Genomic DNA, 16656 nt, shown 5'->3' on the forward strand with positions numbered 1-16656 from the left:
ACCTAGTTCTAGACTTGTATGATTTTCTTCTGTAAACCCATGTTGATTGTTTTCAATGGAGTAATCTTTGTGTATGCATCTACTAGTTCTGCTTTTATCTCATTGTTACAACTTTACAGTGTTATAATTTTGTTAAACAGATGGTGGTTTTATTAACTGTGCAGTTAATACAGCAAGAAGGATTAAAAGGGCAACTTGATTTGCTCACTGTTTGTGTTGTGTCGTTTCAGGCTGACATCAGCTGGTCAGTGAATGGCATGCCTCAGGGGACTATTAAACATCCCCTGGGGTATATCCCGGTCATGGTGAAGTCTAAGTTGTGCAACCTTTATAATCTTTCTCCACAAGAGCTCATACAGCACCACGAGGAGGAAGAGGTAACAGGGATTTTGTGGGTCAGGAAAATCTGCATTTTATGTGAGCAGCATCTCAGGCCCGCTTCCCTTTACAGGACTTTTAATGTTGACATTCTGTTTCAAGTTTGGCTTGCTGTTTTCTCGGAGTGTACCCTATTTATGATGGTTCTGTACAGCAACTTGAAAAGCTTGCAGTTACAACTGTCTTTGAATACAGGGATCCGTTTTGATGCTGATCCCTACAGTTCCAGTATATGACTTCTAGATTGCTAACGGGCAACTGAAGCGATGTAGCTGTGAGCAGGCCTCTCTGGAGGCAGAGAGTTGGAGAACAGGCCTTGAAAGAGACTTCTTCATTCTCAGTTGTCTTCTGCAGCTTTTTCCTCATCTCGTCAGTAAGATGTCAGCTGTCAGTAGTTGAGTACAAAATTACTTGACGCTGTGTTTTGCGTGCTCACGAAAAAGAGTGATCAAACTATGAATGGAAATTTACAATAGGTGTACTGTTGTTGCTCCCCTAATATGCTGCTTTGAGTCATAGGATTACTCGTTACCAAACCGCGTTTCCTCTAGTGGCATACCGCTTGGGGAGCTATATCAGTGTTAAGCTTGTATGTGACCGGAAACGTTTTCTTCACTGAAGATGCCTCTTGATTATAAACTCCAAATGAGAACTTCAGCGTATTTATGTCGGCTCTTCAGAGCTGTTCAGTTGACCACACAGGTTTTTTTTTTTTTCTTTCTTCCTTTAAATACTGTGAAACATGCATCCCTTTCCTTGCACCACATGCTACGTTTAGACTTAATAGTCACTAACAAGGAGTGCAGCCTTTTGAAATGCAGCGCAAGACGTGTCGTGCTACGTGTTTCATTGTTAAGAAACATTTAATGTTTTAACTTATAATACAGGCATTTTTGTCTTTCACTTAAAATGCTGGGTTGTGAATTTCTAAGCACATTAAAATGATTTTTCTTCTTCTGCCAGGAGATGGGAGGCTACTTCATAATTAATGGTTTAGAAAAAGTTATTAGGATGCTGATTATGCCCAGGCGAAATTTCCCTCTTGCAATGACAAGACACAAATGGAAAAATAGAGGCCCTGGTTTCACAGAGTATGGTAAGCTGCAGCATCCTGCAAGTAACTACTTCAAGACAAACAGGAGTGACCATTTATAGCTGACTTTTGGTAGTTTATTTTGGTGTAGCTCTTGTATAATGCTTGTATTTTTTACTTCATATAAACATAAAGAGTCAACACCACCGTAACAGTACAAGCATGAGGCAGGCGCTGGCCTCGTGAGAGCTGCTGGAGCCACCCATGCCGAGTGAGGAGATAGTATTTGAGCCTTGCAGTACATGTAACCTTTTGTTATGTGAAAGGTATAACTAAACCCCTACCGTTAAGTAGAAGTCAGTGTAAACTGCGAACTTGTTTAATTTAATTTATCCATAATTCAGGGTGGCAGGTTTAATTTACATGAAGCAGATTAATTGGATTCTTGGCTGTCCCATACCTTTGTCATCTATACTCAGTAAAAACAGGTTCAAAATTTTAAGTAAACCAGAAAAGTTACAGTTTTAAATTTGAGCGTTACCAGCTGCTGATTTGACTGGACTGTGGTGCTTGAGTGCACACCATAATAAATCCACATTACTTCGAGGCAGTGCCGCTTTAAATGGTCCCATTTGTTTTATTTTTCTTTGTCCTGCACTGGGTAGCGTGGGACAGAACTAGGAGGCATTGCTCTAGTGGTGCCACCCAAATACAGAGCTGTGAAAACCTGTCCCTGAATGCAGTTAGGGAGAGTACTTACGCAGTGCTCTCTCTTACAACCTAACGTTAGAGACAGAATAGTCACGGCTTGGGGCTTTCCTTTTCTTAAACTACGTATCTTCCAAGCCTCTCAGCAAGGGTGCTGGCTGTCCTGAGACGTTCATTCACTAAGAACTGAATTGAGCTGGTGGATTTATTTTAAATGGGAGACTGATGCTGAATCTGGTGGTCTGCCTCGTGTTCTCAGACATGAAGTACCAAAGTTTCTCTCATGAATTGTCGCAAGCCTGCTCGGACATGTCACAGCAGTGCCACCAGTCGGTTTTCTACAGCTCACGTTAGTCTTTGCTTGTGTTAAATTTTGCAGGAGTAGTGATGCACTGTGTTAAGGATGAGCATACTGCAATAAATATGAACCTTCACTACCTGGAAAATGGTTGTGTCATGGTGAACTTCATTTTTCAGAAAGAGTTGTTCTTCCTTCCCTTGGGATTCGCTCTGAAGGTAAACAACTAATGCTCATGCTTTCTGTGTTGAGTAAACACGCGTTTTCCTAAGCATTTTTATTTCAGTAATAGGGAGAAACTAATTCCATATTGTTTGCAGTCATCCTTCCTATACTGCCTGAAGAACTGTCATCTAAACTGAACATAGGCCTGTAATGTAACACTCGACTGCAGCAGAGAAAGTATGTGCAGGGTCAAGAGAGGAGGGCAAGGTTATGCAAGGGTTTCACAACTTTTTGCTAATTAATGCTCTCTATTAATAGCTCTTGGAGGGTGTAAGAGTTTGCCACCTAATGTGAAACATCTCAGGAATCTTTCGAAAACAATAGCTGAGTGCTCAGTGAGTGAACAATATTAATCATTAAAGTCAGGATGTCCCATCTAAAAGTGAACCAGTGAACTGGGGTTTTTTTTAAGGAGAAAAATAAAATGCTATTTCTGATTGGAACTGGAAGCAATGAAGATCTGGAAGGATCTATTTGAGCACATTTAATGTATGTAAACTGTTCTTTTGATACCGGGCAAAAGTTTTACTTGAGACAAGACTTTTTAAATTCCCCTCTAAAAGCATGCTTTTTCTAGTAGCAAAGCCAGAGTTGTTCAGCTGTGAACTTTACGGACAGCAGCTAAGTGTTAGAGCAAATCAGAGGCCTGTGGCAGTACGTGATGGAAGCATCGTGTAAATCAGCCTCGGTGAATTTGTATCTTCTTTCAACCTGCTGTATTCACATTTTTGTTGCATAATGCATTTAACTTCTTTTGTTCAGTGAATTTATTCAACTTTTGCTTCAGCAAAGGAGTTACCAAAAGTAGCTGATTACCTGTTTTAATATGCAAAGGAAATGTACTGATTTCCTGGTAGCTCATGAGGTCTCAGGATACACAGGCCGTGTTGTCTGAAGTTTGAATTCTTCCATAAGTAGCCACTCTCTGTGGGTTTGCATCACCCCCTGCATCAGTCAGGTTCAGTTCTATACGGGTTTCCTGTGCCCTGTCCCACTGCAGCAGAATGCTGCTATTGCGGCCCCACTGCACTTCTGTTCTGGTTTCTCCTTGCTGTGTCGTCGTCCCAGTGCTCTCCTCTTGTCCTGTTGGACAAGAGGCAGCATGTGCTCTACGTGCTTCCAAATTGTATATATCATGATTACTGAGCAGCAGAACTGAGTTTATATTGCCCACTTTCTTAAAGAAATCTGCCTTAGTGTCTTTTTTGTGCAGGATTCAATTTTTCCTGAACTTTTTGAAGCCTGCTTATATGTGATGAACAAATAGTTTACTTAAAGAGGAGGCATGTTTGTCAGTAAACACAGAAGTCATTGGTGCGCAACATATTTGCTTAACCCAGATGTAAATAAAGAGCTAGGAAACCATTGTAACACCAAGAGCTAAGAATGTTGGATAAAAGCGTGAGCTCTAGTATATGCAGTGATGAAACTAAAGTGCCTTCATTCCAACAGCCTTCATCAAAAGGCTGAATTGTCCTTTGGTTTGCATGAGAGTAAGTAGCAGCTTGAGACAATAGTGAATTCAATTTATATTTCTAGGTGAGCTCGTTCTGTAAAAATGTTAGTAAATCTTACCTTAACAAGCGAAGCCTGATAATTTAGAGGGTGCAAGTTCGGGTTTTTTCCCAAGGGTCTAACTGGATTGGAAGTACTTGTGACCATCATCAGAGTATGAATATACTCTGTCTTACTCTCCAAGCACCTCAACCCTACAGTATTGTTCAGTTTGTGCAATGGAGGGGTGTTTCCATAGGACTGAAAACCTGAATCAGTGGGTACCCTCGTTCTTTTGCTGTATTTTATGGACAGATGTTTCTGTGACTTTGCTTTTCTGATCTGATACACTTCTGTCTTTCAGGCATTAGTTAATTTCCCAGACTACCAGATTTTTGAAGAGTTGGTCAAAGAAAAGGAAGGTGACACCTTTTATGTGAACTGTGTTACTGAGATGATGAGAGCAGTAGTGGATGCAGGCTGTTTTACACAGCAAAACGTCCTCGAATACTTGGGAAAGAGCTTCCGAATAAAACTTAACCTTCCTGAGTGGTACAGCAATGAACAAGCTGCAGATTTCATTTTGAAGTATGTATGTATGTGCACGTAGGGAGTGTGTGATTCAGTGTGGTCATATTGAAACTATAGGTGAATGTAAGAGTATTCATATTACATCACACTTTGTTATGGGTTTCACATGCATTTATAAAACGATAGCCACTGGCAAGTTTTTCATGGGACCCCAAGATATTATGGTAATTTATATTTTTAGTGATATTTAGTGTATTTTTAGATACACGTATTTTAATGGACAGCCACAAGTGTCCCCAAAATGGTTTCAGAAGTGCGTTTCAGTTGTTACTTAGATGTGATTTTTTAAAATGCATTTGATGAGAAACAAAGGTTAAGAAAGAGAATGTTAAAGCTAAGTCTGTGACTGCTCAAGGCTCTGTTGAACAGAAATACTGCAATTCCTGGCACTTCATCATTTTCATACAATCAGCAACCATGATGAGAATTACATTTCTCTTTTTAGAAGAGATTATTTAGAAGAGGTAGAAATTAGATGCTTTAAAATCTTGCTTTTTCCATGGAAAGAGTTAGAAAGGAATGGAAGAGTTGGTTTTGAGATTGTTAATGTGACAGCGTTCAAATAATTTATTTTTCTGTAAAGTAGGTGTTTGCTCTTTGAGTGGGTTTTTTTTTTTTAGCACATGAAAAGGATCATTTGGAATGCCCAAGTCCTCGAGTATTTTTAAATAGGGGGTGGTCAGGTGGCTGGAAACACAAGGCAGCCTGCAGGTGCCTCATAGGGGCATTTAAGAGTCCATAGATCACCTGGAAGCACAGAACTTTGTATTAAGAAACCTGAGTGGTTAGTTGGAAGAAAGTTGGAATTACCCTGATACTCTTCTTCCTAAATATTTGGGTGGGTGGGTTGTGTTTTGAACGGTTTTTTTTTTTCCCTCTGATACGTTCTGTACACCTTATTTGCTTCAGCTGAAGAGATAGAAGAGAAGGAATAGTGAAAACATTAATTGGGATGTGCCCTGTATGTAAGAGTCCTGGAGGTGTACCTTACTTGGACAGCACCTGCCTTCGGAGTTTTGTCTTGCTTCTCAGTGAAGTTGTGAAGGCTTTGGTAGAGAGCAGTGTAGAGCAGAAGTGAAAAGCTGGAAAGTCCTTGCCTGCTGATGGAAGACATACGCTTGTGTCTTGGAGAGCAAATGATCTCAAACGTCTTGGAAAGCAGCCGATCAGCTCTAGTGGGAACTAGGCGTGGCCTTTCTTTTTGCTTGTGCTAGGGTGTTGTCCAGCTCACAGTTTTCCACACATGGGTTGATAGTAGTGGAGATTTGGGCTTTCTGTGGCAGGACACTGATAGCTCTAAGAGAGGTGTTTTGTGGTTTGCTCCTGGTTTCCATCTCAGGTTGGAGGTGGGGTGGGTATATGTGTGTATATCATTAGTGTCATAGCTCCTGTAGAACAACGTGCAAGCCTTACCTGTTGACTGGTTCTGACTTCAATAATCTGTTCACATAAACTGTGTGCTAATAGGGACACCTAACATGAGAGTGTGTAAAAATCAATCTTTGACAAGGTCCACCTTCATCTAATCAGCCAGGTATAGCCTTAAAAATCTAGCCCCTTAACAAGACAAGTTGATAATTTTTCAGCTCAGTCTTTGAGGTTTTATTATTTATTGGAATTTTTATATGGTACTAGGGGCAACTGGAAAACTTGTGCCTTATTAGGCTTTTCAGCCAAAAAAAATTGTTGGTGATTATTTAGGAGAAACTTGGAGAACAAGTTTCTTCTAGTAAGAAGAGACGGTGTTAGTTGTCCTCCTATCTCTTACTCCAGCAAGTGTATCTGCATACACCTGACAAACAGAACTGAGAAGTTCTACCTGCTCTGTATGATGACTCGGAAGCTGTATGCTTTTGCCAAAGGGGAGTGCATGGAGGATAATCCAGACAGCCTGATGAATCAAGAAGTGCTTACTCCAGGACAGCTTTTCCTTATGTTCCTAAAGGTAAGACCTTAAGGGGTCTAAGCCTGTGAATGTAGTGGTCGTCCAGTCCAGAACTCAGTGACCCTGGGGACAGGTAGCGTGCAGGAGCCAGACTGAAGAGTGGGAAGTCTGGATATGCTTATGAAGGCTGAGAGAGTGTTCCACGTAGCGTAACCAGGAAGCACGGTTGAGAAAAGCTTGGCTGGCTCAGTATAGGGTCCTAAATATGCTGAAGAAAGGCCTGTACCAAACCTGGAATAAAGAGCTTCCTAGCCTTCCAGAGGAAATGAAAACATCCTGTTCAGGGTGGGAGACTGAGGAGGGAAGAATACTCATCCGTACGGTGTTTGAAGAGAGTTTTGAAATAGCATACATCAATCGATTTGGGAGTGGTAAAGATCTGCCTTGTGGTGGTGCTGCTGTTTCACACGGCCAATGTGCAAGAAAATAACTGTCTCCCTACATCTTCCAAAAGCAGCGCTTCATGGTGATGTCATCACTCTCACATCTTCTAACTTTCTTTATGAATCGGGAAGTTGATAGCATGCTTCTGACTTGGGCAGTTAATTTTTTACTGGAGGTGTGAAAATGCAATTTGCTAATTATTCCAGTTCAATATGAATTCAGTTTATTTCTAGGGATTCCTCGTTTCAGAATGCCAGGAGGAAAGTACTCCTCTTCGGAAGCTTGACTATCTCGTGGAAATTATTGTGGAATAGTAGTTCCCATCCCCAAGTAAAGATAATTCCCTGAGTTATTAGATAAGTCTTTTTTAACCTTTCTTTTCCGTTTTAACCAAAATTTTCTTTAGCATTGTTTTATTGAAAGACTATTAAACGTATCGACTACTTGAGTGATTTCAGTAAGTCTAGAAATACAGTAAAATAAAAAGTGAGTTCTGTGAAGCATTCCAGTGCTATGTGGAGCTTCTGCCAGGAACCAGGAAAGGTTGCTTTCCTGCCTGGTCCTGTCAGATAAGTAGGGAAGTGAGTAAACAGCCCCATTTTTGAATGCAAATATCCTAAATAGACTGGAGCATACAGTAAACACAGTGTATTTTCCTTGCGGGTCTTGTATTGGTGTGATACTGTCAGCTTTTTGTCAGCATTGTGGGAAATACGGCTGGAAGACTGTCAGTTCACTAAAAGTTGTCCATCCTACTGATTGCAGAGCATTTCTGTAGAACATGCAACTGTTGTGAAGTTCTAATTTAAGCCTTTATTTTCCTGTTTTAAATATAAATCTCTCACTTTTTAAATTGTAGGAGAGGCTTGAAAGCTGGTTGCAATCTGTTAAGTTTGTTTTGGAGAAAAGAACAGAAAAGGCAGATATCAGCATAAATGCAGACAGCCTGATGAAGGCATTCAGCCTGGCAACGGACTTTACTAAGCCGTTTGAATATCTTCTTGCAACTGGTAACCTGCGATCTAAGACTGGTAAATCTTCAGACTTCAGCCTGTTTTGTTTTGTTTTCCCCTGCTAAACAGAAGGAGAAGCCACATAAAACTGAGCTCTTAACTGAAAACAACTGCTTGTATGCAGACATTGTACACTGTAACTGAACTAATGAAAGTGTTTTGAGGAAAGCGATAGTTGAGGAAAAAGGCAACATTTCTCCTCAAGCATAGACTTTATGTGTGATGTAAAACAGGTTAGTTATTAAAGCAAAGCCTCTACCCGGATGAGTAGTTGAAACTAAATTTAGCATTGTCCAAAACAGCAACCGTATTGTGATTTGTTTTTCCAAATGATTACTACTTCTTAGGTGGCGCTGTAGGTAAGAGAAGGGGCGTTTGCTTAGCAGGACTGCCCCACTGGTCGTGTGAGCTTAAACGGAGAGAAACTGCTTCACTGATGTGTACTGCAGATTTACCTGGTGCTTCCCTGAAGGGTCTGGTATGATGATATCTTAATGGAATGCCCACTAGAAAACTAAATTAGATTAGAAGGCCACAGAATTTCAATAGAAAGGACCAGCTGCAAATCCCCAAGTCGCTGCACTGAGAATGACTTTCATGTGTTTCTAAAACATTGAGCAGTAGCTTGGAATTTAAAGTCTCTAGACCTCTTAGAGGTAACTGAGTTGTCTGTGCACAGGCAACGGGTGTTTGCCGTTGCTGGGGTCCTGTATGATCATCTTTATGGTTTGTCAGTGAAGAATAAAAAACTCGATGTAACATACTTGATTTGTTAAAGCTGGATGATATCCTGACATGAATCTCAATTTTATTCTCAAGGCCTGGGCATGCTGCAGGACAGCGGTCTGTGTGTGGTGGGAGACAAACTGAACTTCATTCGCTACCTTTCCCACTTCCGATGCATACATAGAGGGGCGGCGTTTTCGCAGATGAGAACTACAACTGTCCGCAAGCTGCTGCCTGAATCGTGGGGGTTCCTGTGCCCTGTGGACACCCCAGATGGAGAACCCTGTGGACTGATGAACCATATGACAGCCGTGTGTGAAATAGTGACAGAGATGGTGCCTGTTACAGATATTCCACCTTTGTTATGTTCCCTAGGTATGTCTTACTGGTGTGATCATTTAATGAAGCTGTCTTCCTTTTTACCTTTCTGCCCTCCAAACCTGTATCTGGGAGAGATTCTCCAGATACCATCACTGTACACTGAGTGAGAAGGTGAAATCAAGTTAAACCCGTACTTATTGTGCCTCCGCTTAGCGGTAAGTAGCACGTTGCTTATACAGGCGTGTCAGCCTTTTGGAGAGTATAAATTTCAATGGAAATGTCTTTTAGCTGTGTGCTGGAGAGTGAAGGTGCTCATTTAAGCACAAGGAGTTGCGTAGTACAAGCTCTAAGAAAATAAAGCAAGCAGTGATTTCCTAATGCTGCTGGTGACTAGATTTAAACTGCATCTCACTTGTGATAACCACAGTAATGGGAATCGTTATTTCAGTCAGGAAAACGGGGAGGGGAATGGCATTCTTAGTTGTGCATGTTTTGTATTTTCCATAATCTGCAGCTTTGCCCTGTAGGTCTGAAGCTTTTGATGTCTCAGAAAGCTTTCTGGTGTGGATTGATACTTCCTGCAGAAATAACTTCTGTGTTTTGCTTGCTTTTTTGGCTGTTCCTTCTACCAACCCCCTCTTCTCACAGGTGTCACCCCTGTTGATGAAACTCCAAGCAGGCCTTACGCAGAGTGTTACCGAGTCGTGTTGGACGGCTGCGTAGTGGGCTGGGTAGAGTGGGAGCTGGCTCCTGAGATTGCAGAAACCCTCCGGCGTTTCAAGGTTGTCTTGTGTAAAATGTTTCTCTGCTAGACATCCTCAATATGCAGTGGTGAAAAATAGGCATGTTTGGAACTTTTTTTTAAACCTTTTTTTTTTTTTTCCTAGCTGACTCAATAACTTACCATTGGCTGTATGTTAGTATTGGAGTGGGCTTTTCTGCTTTAATTGTTTATGTCTGTATGTTTGTTCTGTTGGTTAATGAATTCAACATTTTTAGAAGAACTTCTTTTATTTAAAAAGGTAAGGTAGATATATTCTGTCCTTTTCTTGGTGGAGAATTTCCTAGAAGTATTTTAAAAATCTTTTCTCCACCAACTTACTAGTACCTACACCTGTGGTTGGCATTTTCATTGCGTAGCTTACTTAAGTAAACCAGTGTGCATTTGTGTTTTTAAACTAGTATTTCTTTGCACAAACAGATAACACAAGAGAGGAGGTTTCCTGCACGGGCAGAAGTGGTCCTTATCCCAATGACAGGAAAACCCAGTCTGTATCCTGGGTTGTTCATTTTTACTACTCCTTGCCGAATGGTGCGGCCTGTCAGAAACCTGTTCTATGGAAGGAAGGAATGGATTGGTACTCTGGAACAGGTGGGGTTTGCATATTTTCCTTTTAAAGCACTGATAATTACAGAGGTACCCAACATCAAAAACTGTATTTTGGAAAATACTGGTGAAAGGAGCTGAGGATGAGACATAGGGAACACGTGTTGAAGAGCTAGAATAGGTTGCACCTCCTGTTAATTGGTTTCCAGCGCGTGTCTTAGATGGACTGTAGGGATCTTTTTGAGATACTGAAATCCACTGTTGGTATTAACTTAGTGAAGCTCTTGAGGCGAAGGACTGCTGTCTTGTGTGTAATGTCTCGCCATTTCCAAATGGCCCACGAGCAGCCAAGCAGTGGATTACTGGGAACCTTGCCCATTTTGAACAATTAAAAGGGGAGACAGGAAGAGGGTGTGTTGCTACACTTTTGTATTTCCAGGCTTTCTTTCCTTGCAGTTGGTCTGTCATTGTGATAGGTAGTTTAACAGCTGTCTGATACTTTATTCTCTGCTAATACACTGAGTTGCAGACAACAACTGCAGTTAAAACTGAAATGGAAAAGACAACAATGGTGGCAGCTTTGTTTTGCTTCCTTTCCTTTAAAAGAAGGAAGCGAACAAGCGTTGTCCAATTTGCTGTTTGCAGGTCTTCCTGAATGTGGCTGCACTGGAGTCAGAGGTGGTGCCCAGGATAACCACTCACCAGGAGCTCTTTCCTCACAGCATTCTGAGCGTGGTAGCCAACCTCATCCCATTCTCTGACCACAACCAAAGTCCACGAAACATGTACCAGTGCCAGATGGGTAAGTACTGTAGTACATAATGCTGCAAGTCCCTGGGCAAGGGAGAGGGGAGCAAATCTCTTGCATGTCTATTCCAGTGTGTCTTTCCACATCGCCAAATAACTCTTCCTGGCCTCAGCGTTCCAGCGTTGGGGTTGATTAACAGCCATTCTTTTCGTGGCGTAGTACATGAAGTCAGGTTTATCATCCCGACTGCCTTCCAGTGGGCAGTTCTAGGTTGTTGCACTCACGTTGCCTGCCTGAAGCTTTTAGTAAGTTTTGGTTGTATTTTTTTCTTAATTCGATGTTGTTGATCATATAGATGAGTGAAGGGCACTGCACCAGCTGTTCGGTGTTAATGTCTGACAGCTGTGCTGCCAACAGTCCTCTTATCCTCACAACTGGCAGAGGGTAACCTACTTCTGACTGGTAGCTATGACATACGCTCTCAAGTAGTTAGTGTGCGGTTTCCTTGCCACCTGTTTTCAGTGAGCAACTGCTGTCTTAACACTGCAGCTGTTGAGAGGACACTTGCTTCTATTGCATGACCCTGTGGCAGCAGGGTGGGTTTTTTCTGGCAACTATTTGACAAAGATTGGAATTGATTTGGTTGTCTGAAAAAAGCTGGGATAGGGTATGTAGTGGAGCTTCAGTCAGCTGAGGTGCAGTTGATGTGCAAGAAGCTTATTTAAAAAAAAAGAAAAAGGCAGGCTAAGAGAAAGTGTGTGAGCAGGTACTTCAAGAGACATTGCCTCAGTAGCATTGCTAGCATATTGCATTTCTGTCAATATTAACAGAAAGATACCCTTAAAACACTACCACTTTTTCATACTTTTCTGCAAGTACCCAGTGTGACTGTGTTCAGATATACTGCAGAAGCAAACACTTTTTTTAGCCTGGGAAAATATAAGGTGTGCCTCCCTATGGGAAACTCTGGGGAGAGAGGGGGGCAAAAAAACCAACAACCCAAACAAAAACCAAAACCACCACACCGGTGTTATTAGGGGTTTTGAAATTGCGGAAAAGACACAATTACAAATATTCCCAATGAAATGCTGTGAAAGGAATTGAGTGGTTTTGTTCACAGGAACTTTTATAGCTGGACTTGGGGCAATTATTGCATTCCAAGGGTTTTAAGATTGATAATCCCTCTAAATTTTAAGTATTTCCAGGTTTCTTCATAACAAGATACATGGAGAATGAAACATAGACTAACTTTGAATTGATCCTGAATAAATCCAACTTTTTTTCTTTCTTTATAGGAAAGCAAACCATGGGGTTTCCAGTTTATAACTACAAGGACCGCTCAGATAACAAACTGTACCTCCTTCACACTCCCCAGAGCCCTCTGGTGCGGCCCAGCATGTATGACTATTACGGCATGGACAGTTATCCCGTTGGCACCAATTCAATTGTGGCTGTCATCTCCTACAGCGGCTATGACATGGAAGATGCAATGGTAAGCCAACAAAAGGAGAAATCCTGCTGTTGTGTAAAGGAATTTGATGGGGTAAACTGGGAAGAAGGGTGGTACCTAGCTGAGAAGAGCCTGTCTTCTGCTAGTTCACAGGCCGTGTTAGGGCAGACACAGGAGCAGAGCAATTAGGGGGTTTAACTGCAGGTGATGCTGGAGATACTGAGAATGTGTGTTCCAGCATTGAAGAATACTGGGGTTACAGGAAGCTTGGACCTTTTGAGACTGCAGCTTGCTGGGAGGCTTCGTTTAGGGAGGCAGTGTTAAAAAGGTAGGCATCAGATCAGGTGGAAATGCTTTCTTTGTTGAAGTTACTAGCAAGTCTTTAACAGGCCTGTGTTTCCTTTTAGATTGTGAACAAATCTTCCTGGCAGAGAGGGTTTGCTTATGGGAGCGTTATCAAGATGGAGAGCATTGACCTTTCCCTTAAAGCCAGCAGAGCAGGTGATAATTTAGTATTTGGCGTCAGGCCTGGTGATCCGAATGTTACGGAGAAGTTGGATGCCGACGGACTGCCTTTTGTTGGCTCCATCCTACAGCCTGGGGATCCCTTCTACAGCTTCATGAACCTCAACACAGGGGAGACCTTCACTGTTTACTATCCGTAAGTACAGCTCATACCCCCTGGATAGTGAACGGATGAGCGCAGTTGGCCCTCATGAGCTGCAGTGTCCTTTCCACCAGGTGATCCCTCTTCTCCTCGCATGTTCATGGCCATGTCGTGACAGAGAGAGCATGAAGTTCGTGTTGTAGATGACTCTAATATACGTATCACAGCTTTTCTCTAAGCCAGTGTGTGCTGCAGAACCTGACTTACCCCAGGATGAGAATCTGAGGGCAGTAAAAAGAGCAGGCTTGTAGAAATGTTCTGCTGTCTCCCATGGTCTTTTCCTCTGCCCTTTCCTCCCAGTAGTTTTCAGCAGCTTTTTAATAATTGCATAAGGTGTTCTGTCTAAAAAAAATCCAAAAAAGTGCCAAAAAAAAAAAAAAAAACCACAAAGTGCCTGGTCCCAGAGACTTTCCAGAAAACCTTGTAAGCAAGGGTTAGGGGTTCAAAGACCATTTTTGTTAACATTGCATCTTACAAACTGCAACTACACCCTTCCCTCCCCTTCGAGTACTTTATGAATAAAATTATATTCATAATTCCTCTTAATTGTTTCAGGAAAAGGAAGCAAAAACATTGACAAAGCCTAATATATTTAAATGCATCCTGCACTCCCAGTTGTTCTTACAACTTCAGGCCTTACCTGTATCTCTCCACAGCACTGGTAGTGAGGGTAATGCTGTGTAGTTGTTCACATTGTGAACAGACGAATTCGTTTCAGAAGCACTTGGGTAGCACAGTAACTGTCGTTACTGGGAAGGCTATTGTTAATTACTCTGCAACAGACAGTGCCTTAGCTGCACTGGGGAGACTGCTGCGGACTCAGTTAGTCATCCTGGTTGTAGAGCAAGGCTGAGAGATTCATGGTAGTGGGGATCTGTAAGCTTCATGTGTGTCCTTGCACTTGTGGAGCCCTCTTTGGTTGTCCCACCCTGCACTCCTGCTCCCCAGTTGTTTCATGCCAGCCCAGCCTTAGTTCAGGTTCCTTATCCAGAGAGCCACTTGCCTCGGTACCGTTCAGGTTTTGTTCATTCTTGGTCCAAATCAGATAATTATTTAGGTTTCTACAGAGAGATGAGGTTCCCAGCTTGCAGCGTTGGCTGCTGCCCCCAATCTGCCGCAGAGCCCCAGGGCCCTTGAAAGGCATGTCTTCTGCTGTAAGTGCTGCATGCGCTGCTAGATCTTATGTATGGCTTGAAAGAGAGGAAGGACAGAGACTTTGAGTTTCAAAATTGGAACAAGCTTGGAAGAGGCCTATGAAACACAGGGGGTTTTGTTGTTTGGGTTTTTTTGTGATGGCCTGTACCCTGGCTGCATTTGGACACAGCAAAATAATAGCTTTGAAACAGAAGCTAAACTTAGGTATGGGTCTTCCACAACCACTGTCCTCATTAGAAGAGAAGTAGATTTGTCTTAGCATGGGACCAAATGTATTTATTCCTTTGCTGTTCTCTCCAAAATGAGGGAGGATTTTGGGCTGAAAGCTCTCTTAGCAGCAGTGCAGCCTGCACCTGGTGGAACATCAGGCTAAGGGTTCTTCGGGAGAAGCAGCACGCCCCCAAACAAGGAATTTGCTGGCAAAGCTCCCTCAGCTCGCACTGTGCTTCCCGTCTGCTCTCAGCCTTCCTCTCTGCTTCACATTGAAGCCGGTTCTTTATTTTGGTATCCTATCAAGATGGTGTGAATTTATTTGGAGTAGGGAGAGGGAGTGCTGCCTTAACACAGAACAAATGCCACTGGAATGCAGTTTGTCAAGTAAGTGCAACACAGATGAACCAGCTTTAAATGACCTTTATTTTAAATCATGGGTGGCATATTACCTGATCACCTGAAGGTTATAGCTGTCTTCTAGTAATTAGAGAAAGCAAACAAGTGGTACTTGTGTGATGCTGGCGTATTGCTTCCTTGCCCTAATTCTTATGCAGTCTGATTTCTCTCGCTACTGAGTAGTACTTTTCAAGAATGGTGGTGTTCCCCAGCTGTCCTAGGGTATTTTATGAGACTTAGGAAGTAGCTTGGGTTTCTTTCCTTCATTTCCCTTTCATTAGCACCCCCAAAACCTTTGCTGCAATTGTTTTTCCACTTACACAGGAATAAGGAGGTCGGCATTGTGGACAATGTCAGGTTATGCAGTAATGACCGTGGCACTGGGAAATTCAAGAAGGCTTGCATCACTGTGAGGGTTCCCCGAAATCCAACTGTTGGAGACAAATTTGCGAGCCGTCATGGACAGAAAGGTATCCTGAGCCAGCTCTGGCCAGTTGAGGATATGCCATTCACAGAGAATGGGATGGTTCCAGACATCCTCTTCAATCCTCACGGCTTTCCCTCCCGTATGACGATTGGGATGTTAATTGAGAGCATGGCAGGGAAGTCAGCAGCGCTGCACGGTGTCTCCTACGACGCCACTCCCTTCACCTTCGCAGAGAAGAACTCGGCTTTGAAGTACTTTGGTGAGACTTTAGTGAATGCAGGTTATAACTTCTTTGGGACAGAAAAGATGTACAGCGGCATCAGCGGCCTGGAGCTGGAGGCAGAGATCTTTGTGGGAGTGGTGTACTATCAGCGCCTGCGCCATATGGTCTCAGACAAGTTCCAGGTGAGGACAACAGGGCCCCGAGATGCTGTCACCAACCAGCCCATCAAGGGGAGGAACGTGGAAGGTGGGATTCGCTTTGGCGAGATGGAGCGCGATGCTTTGCTGGCTCACGGCACATCCTTCCTGCTTCAAGACCGCCTGTTCAACTGCTCCGATGGCTCCATCGCCTATGTCTGCGTGAACTGCGGCAGCATGACGTCTCCTGTGCTGGAGAAACCACCGTACTCCTCCTCTGTGGCAAGCAACAGGAGGTACTCCTGCTCTGTCTGCAGTGAGGTAGACACAGTTGAGGTGATCCCTGTGCCCCACGTCTTCTGTTACTTTGTGGCAGAGCTGGCAGCCATGAACATAAAAACAAAGCTCAACATAGTGTAGCGCTAGTCCTGCCTTTGGCCCCTGTGGGTTTCAAGCGTTAAGTCAGTTCTCAGGTTCTTCAGACGTTTGCAAGATTAATTTGGTATTTGTGTTGAGATGGGGCAGTCACCAAGCTGTATAGGGAGGAAGTGTGGCTCTGTTGAAGTTTGTTCGCGCTTGCTGAACAGTCACTAGCTGCTGAGATGTGGCATATGGAAATCAAGCAATATCACTGCTCCCACCCTGCTGCTGGGTTGAGGGCAGTGGGGGTTCTTCATTCTCCGAGCCCTGGCTGAAGCTGCAGAGATGAAGAGATCATAAACCAGCATGACATGAATGCTGGAAATGAGGAAAAAAAAATAATTTGTTTTTTGAAGAAAAACCCTTGCAAAACGTAT

The 16656-nt window shown here is 42.9% G+C and overlaps 1 protein-coding gene across 1 annotated transcript; it reads left to right on the forward strand.

Annotated features, from left to right (window-relative positions):
• Positions 1 to 224: 224 nt before the first annotated feature.
• POLR1B (polymerase (RNA) I polypeptide B, 128kDa) lies at positions 225 to 16279 on the forward strand. The gene is made up of 13 exons (XM_010137401.1): positions 225 to 377; positions 1342 to 1474; positions 2499 to 2635; positions 4501 to 4724; positions 6501 to 6672; positions 7916 to 8087; positions 8889 to 9170; positions 9765 to 9898; positions 10318 to 10488; positions 11089 to 11245; positions 12487 to 12683; positions 13049 to 13302; positions 15397 to 16279. Exons 1-13 carry the CDS (start codon positions 258 to 260, stop codon positions 16277 to 16279), a joined length of 3036 nt encoding a protein of 1011 aa, XP_010135703.1. The 5' UTR covers positions 225 to 257.
• Positions 16280 to 16656: the final 377 nt, after the last annotated feature.

The sequence above is a fragment of the Buceros rhinoceros genome, unplaced genomic scaffold, assembly GCF_000710305.1.
Source record: "Buceros rhinoceros silvestris isolate BGI_N320 unplaced genomic scaffold, ASM71030v1 scaffold43135, whole genome shotgun sequence".
NCBI classification, from domain to species: Eukaryota; Metazoa; Chordata; class Aves; order Bucerotiformes; family Bucerotidae; genus Buceros; species Buceros rhinoceros.

Excerpts from the sequence above, each read along its gene's own strand:
- POLR1B (XM_010137401.1), top strand. The coding sequence starts at position 258 with ATGCCTCAGGGGACTATTAAACATCCCCTGGGGTATATCCCGGTCATG. Across the intron at positions 6,673-7,915 it reads TTTTCCTTATGTTCCTAAAG|GAGAGGCTTGAAAGCTGGTT; the intron begins GTAAGACCTTAA and ends TTTAAATTGTAG. Across the intron at positions 11,246-12,486 it reads CATGTACCAGTGCCAGATGG|GAAAGCAAACCATGGGGTTT; the intron begins GTAAGTACTGTA and ends CTTTCTTTATAG.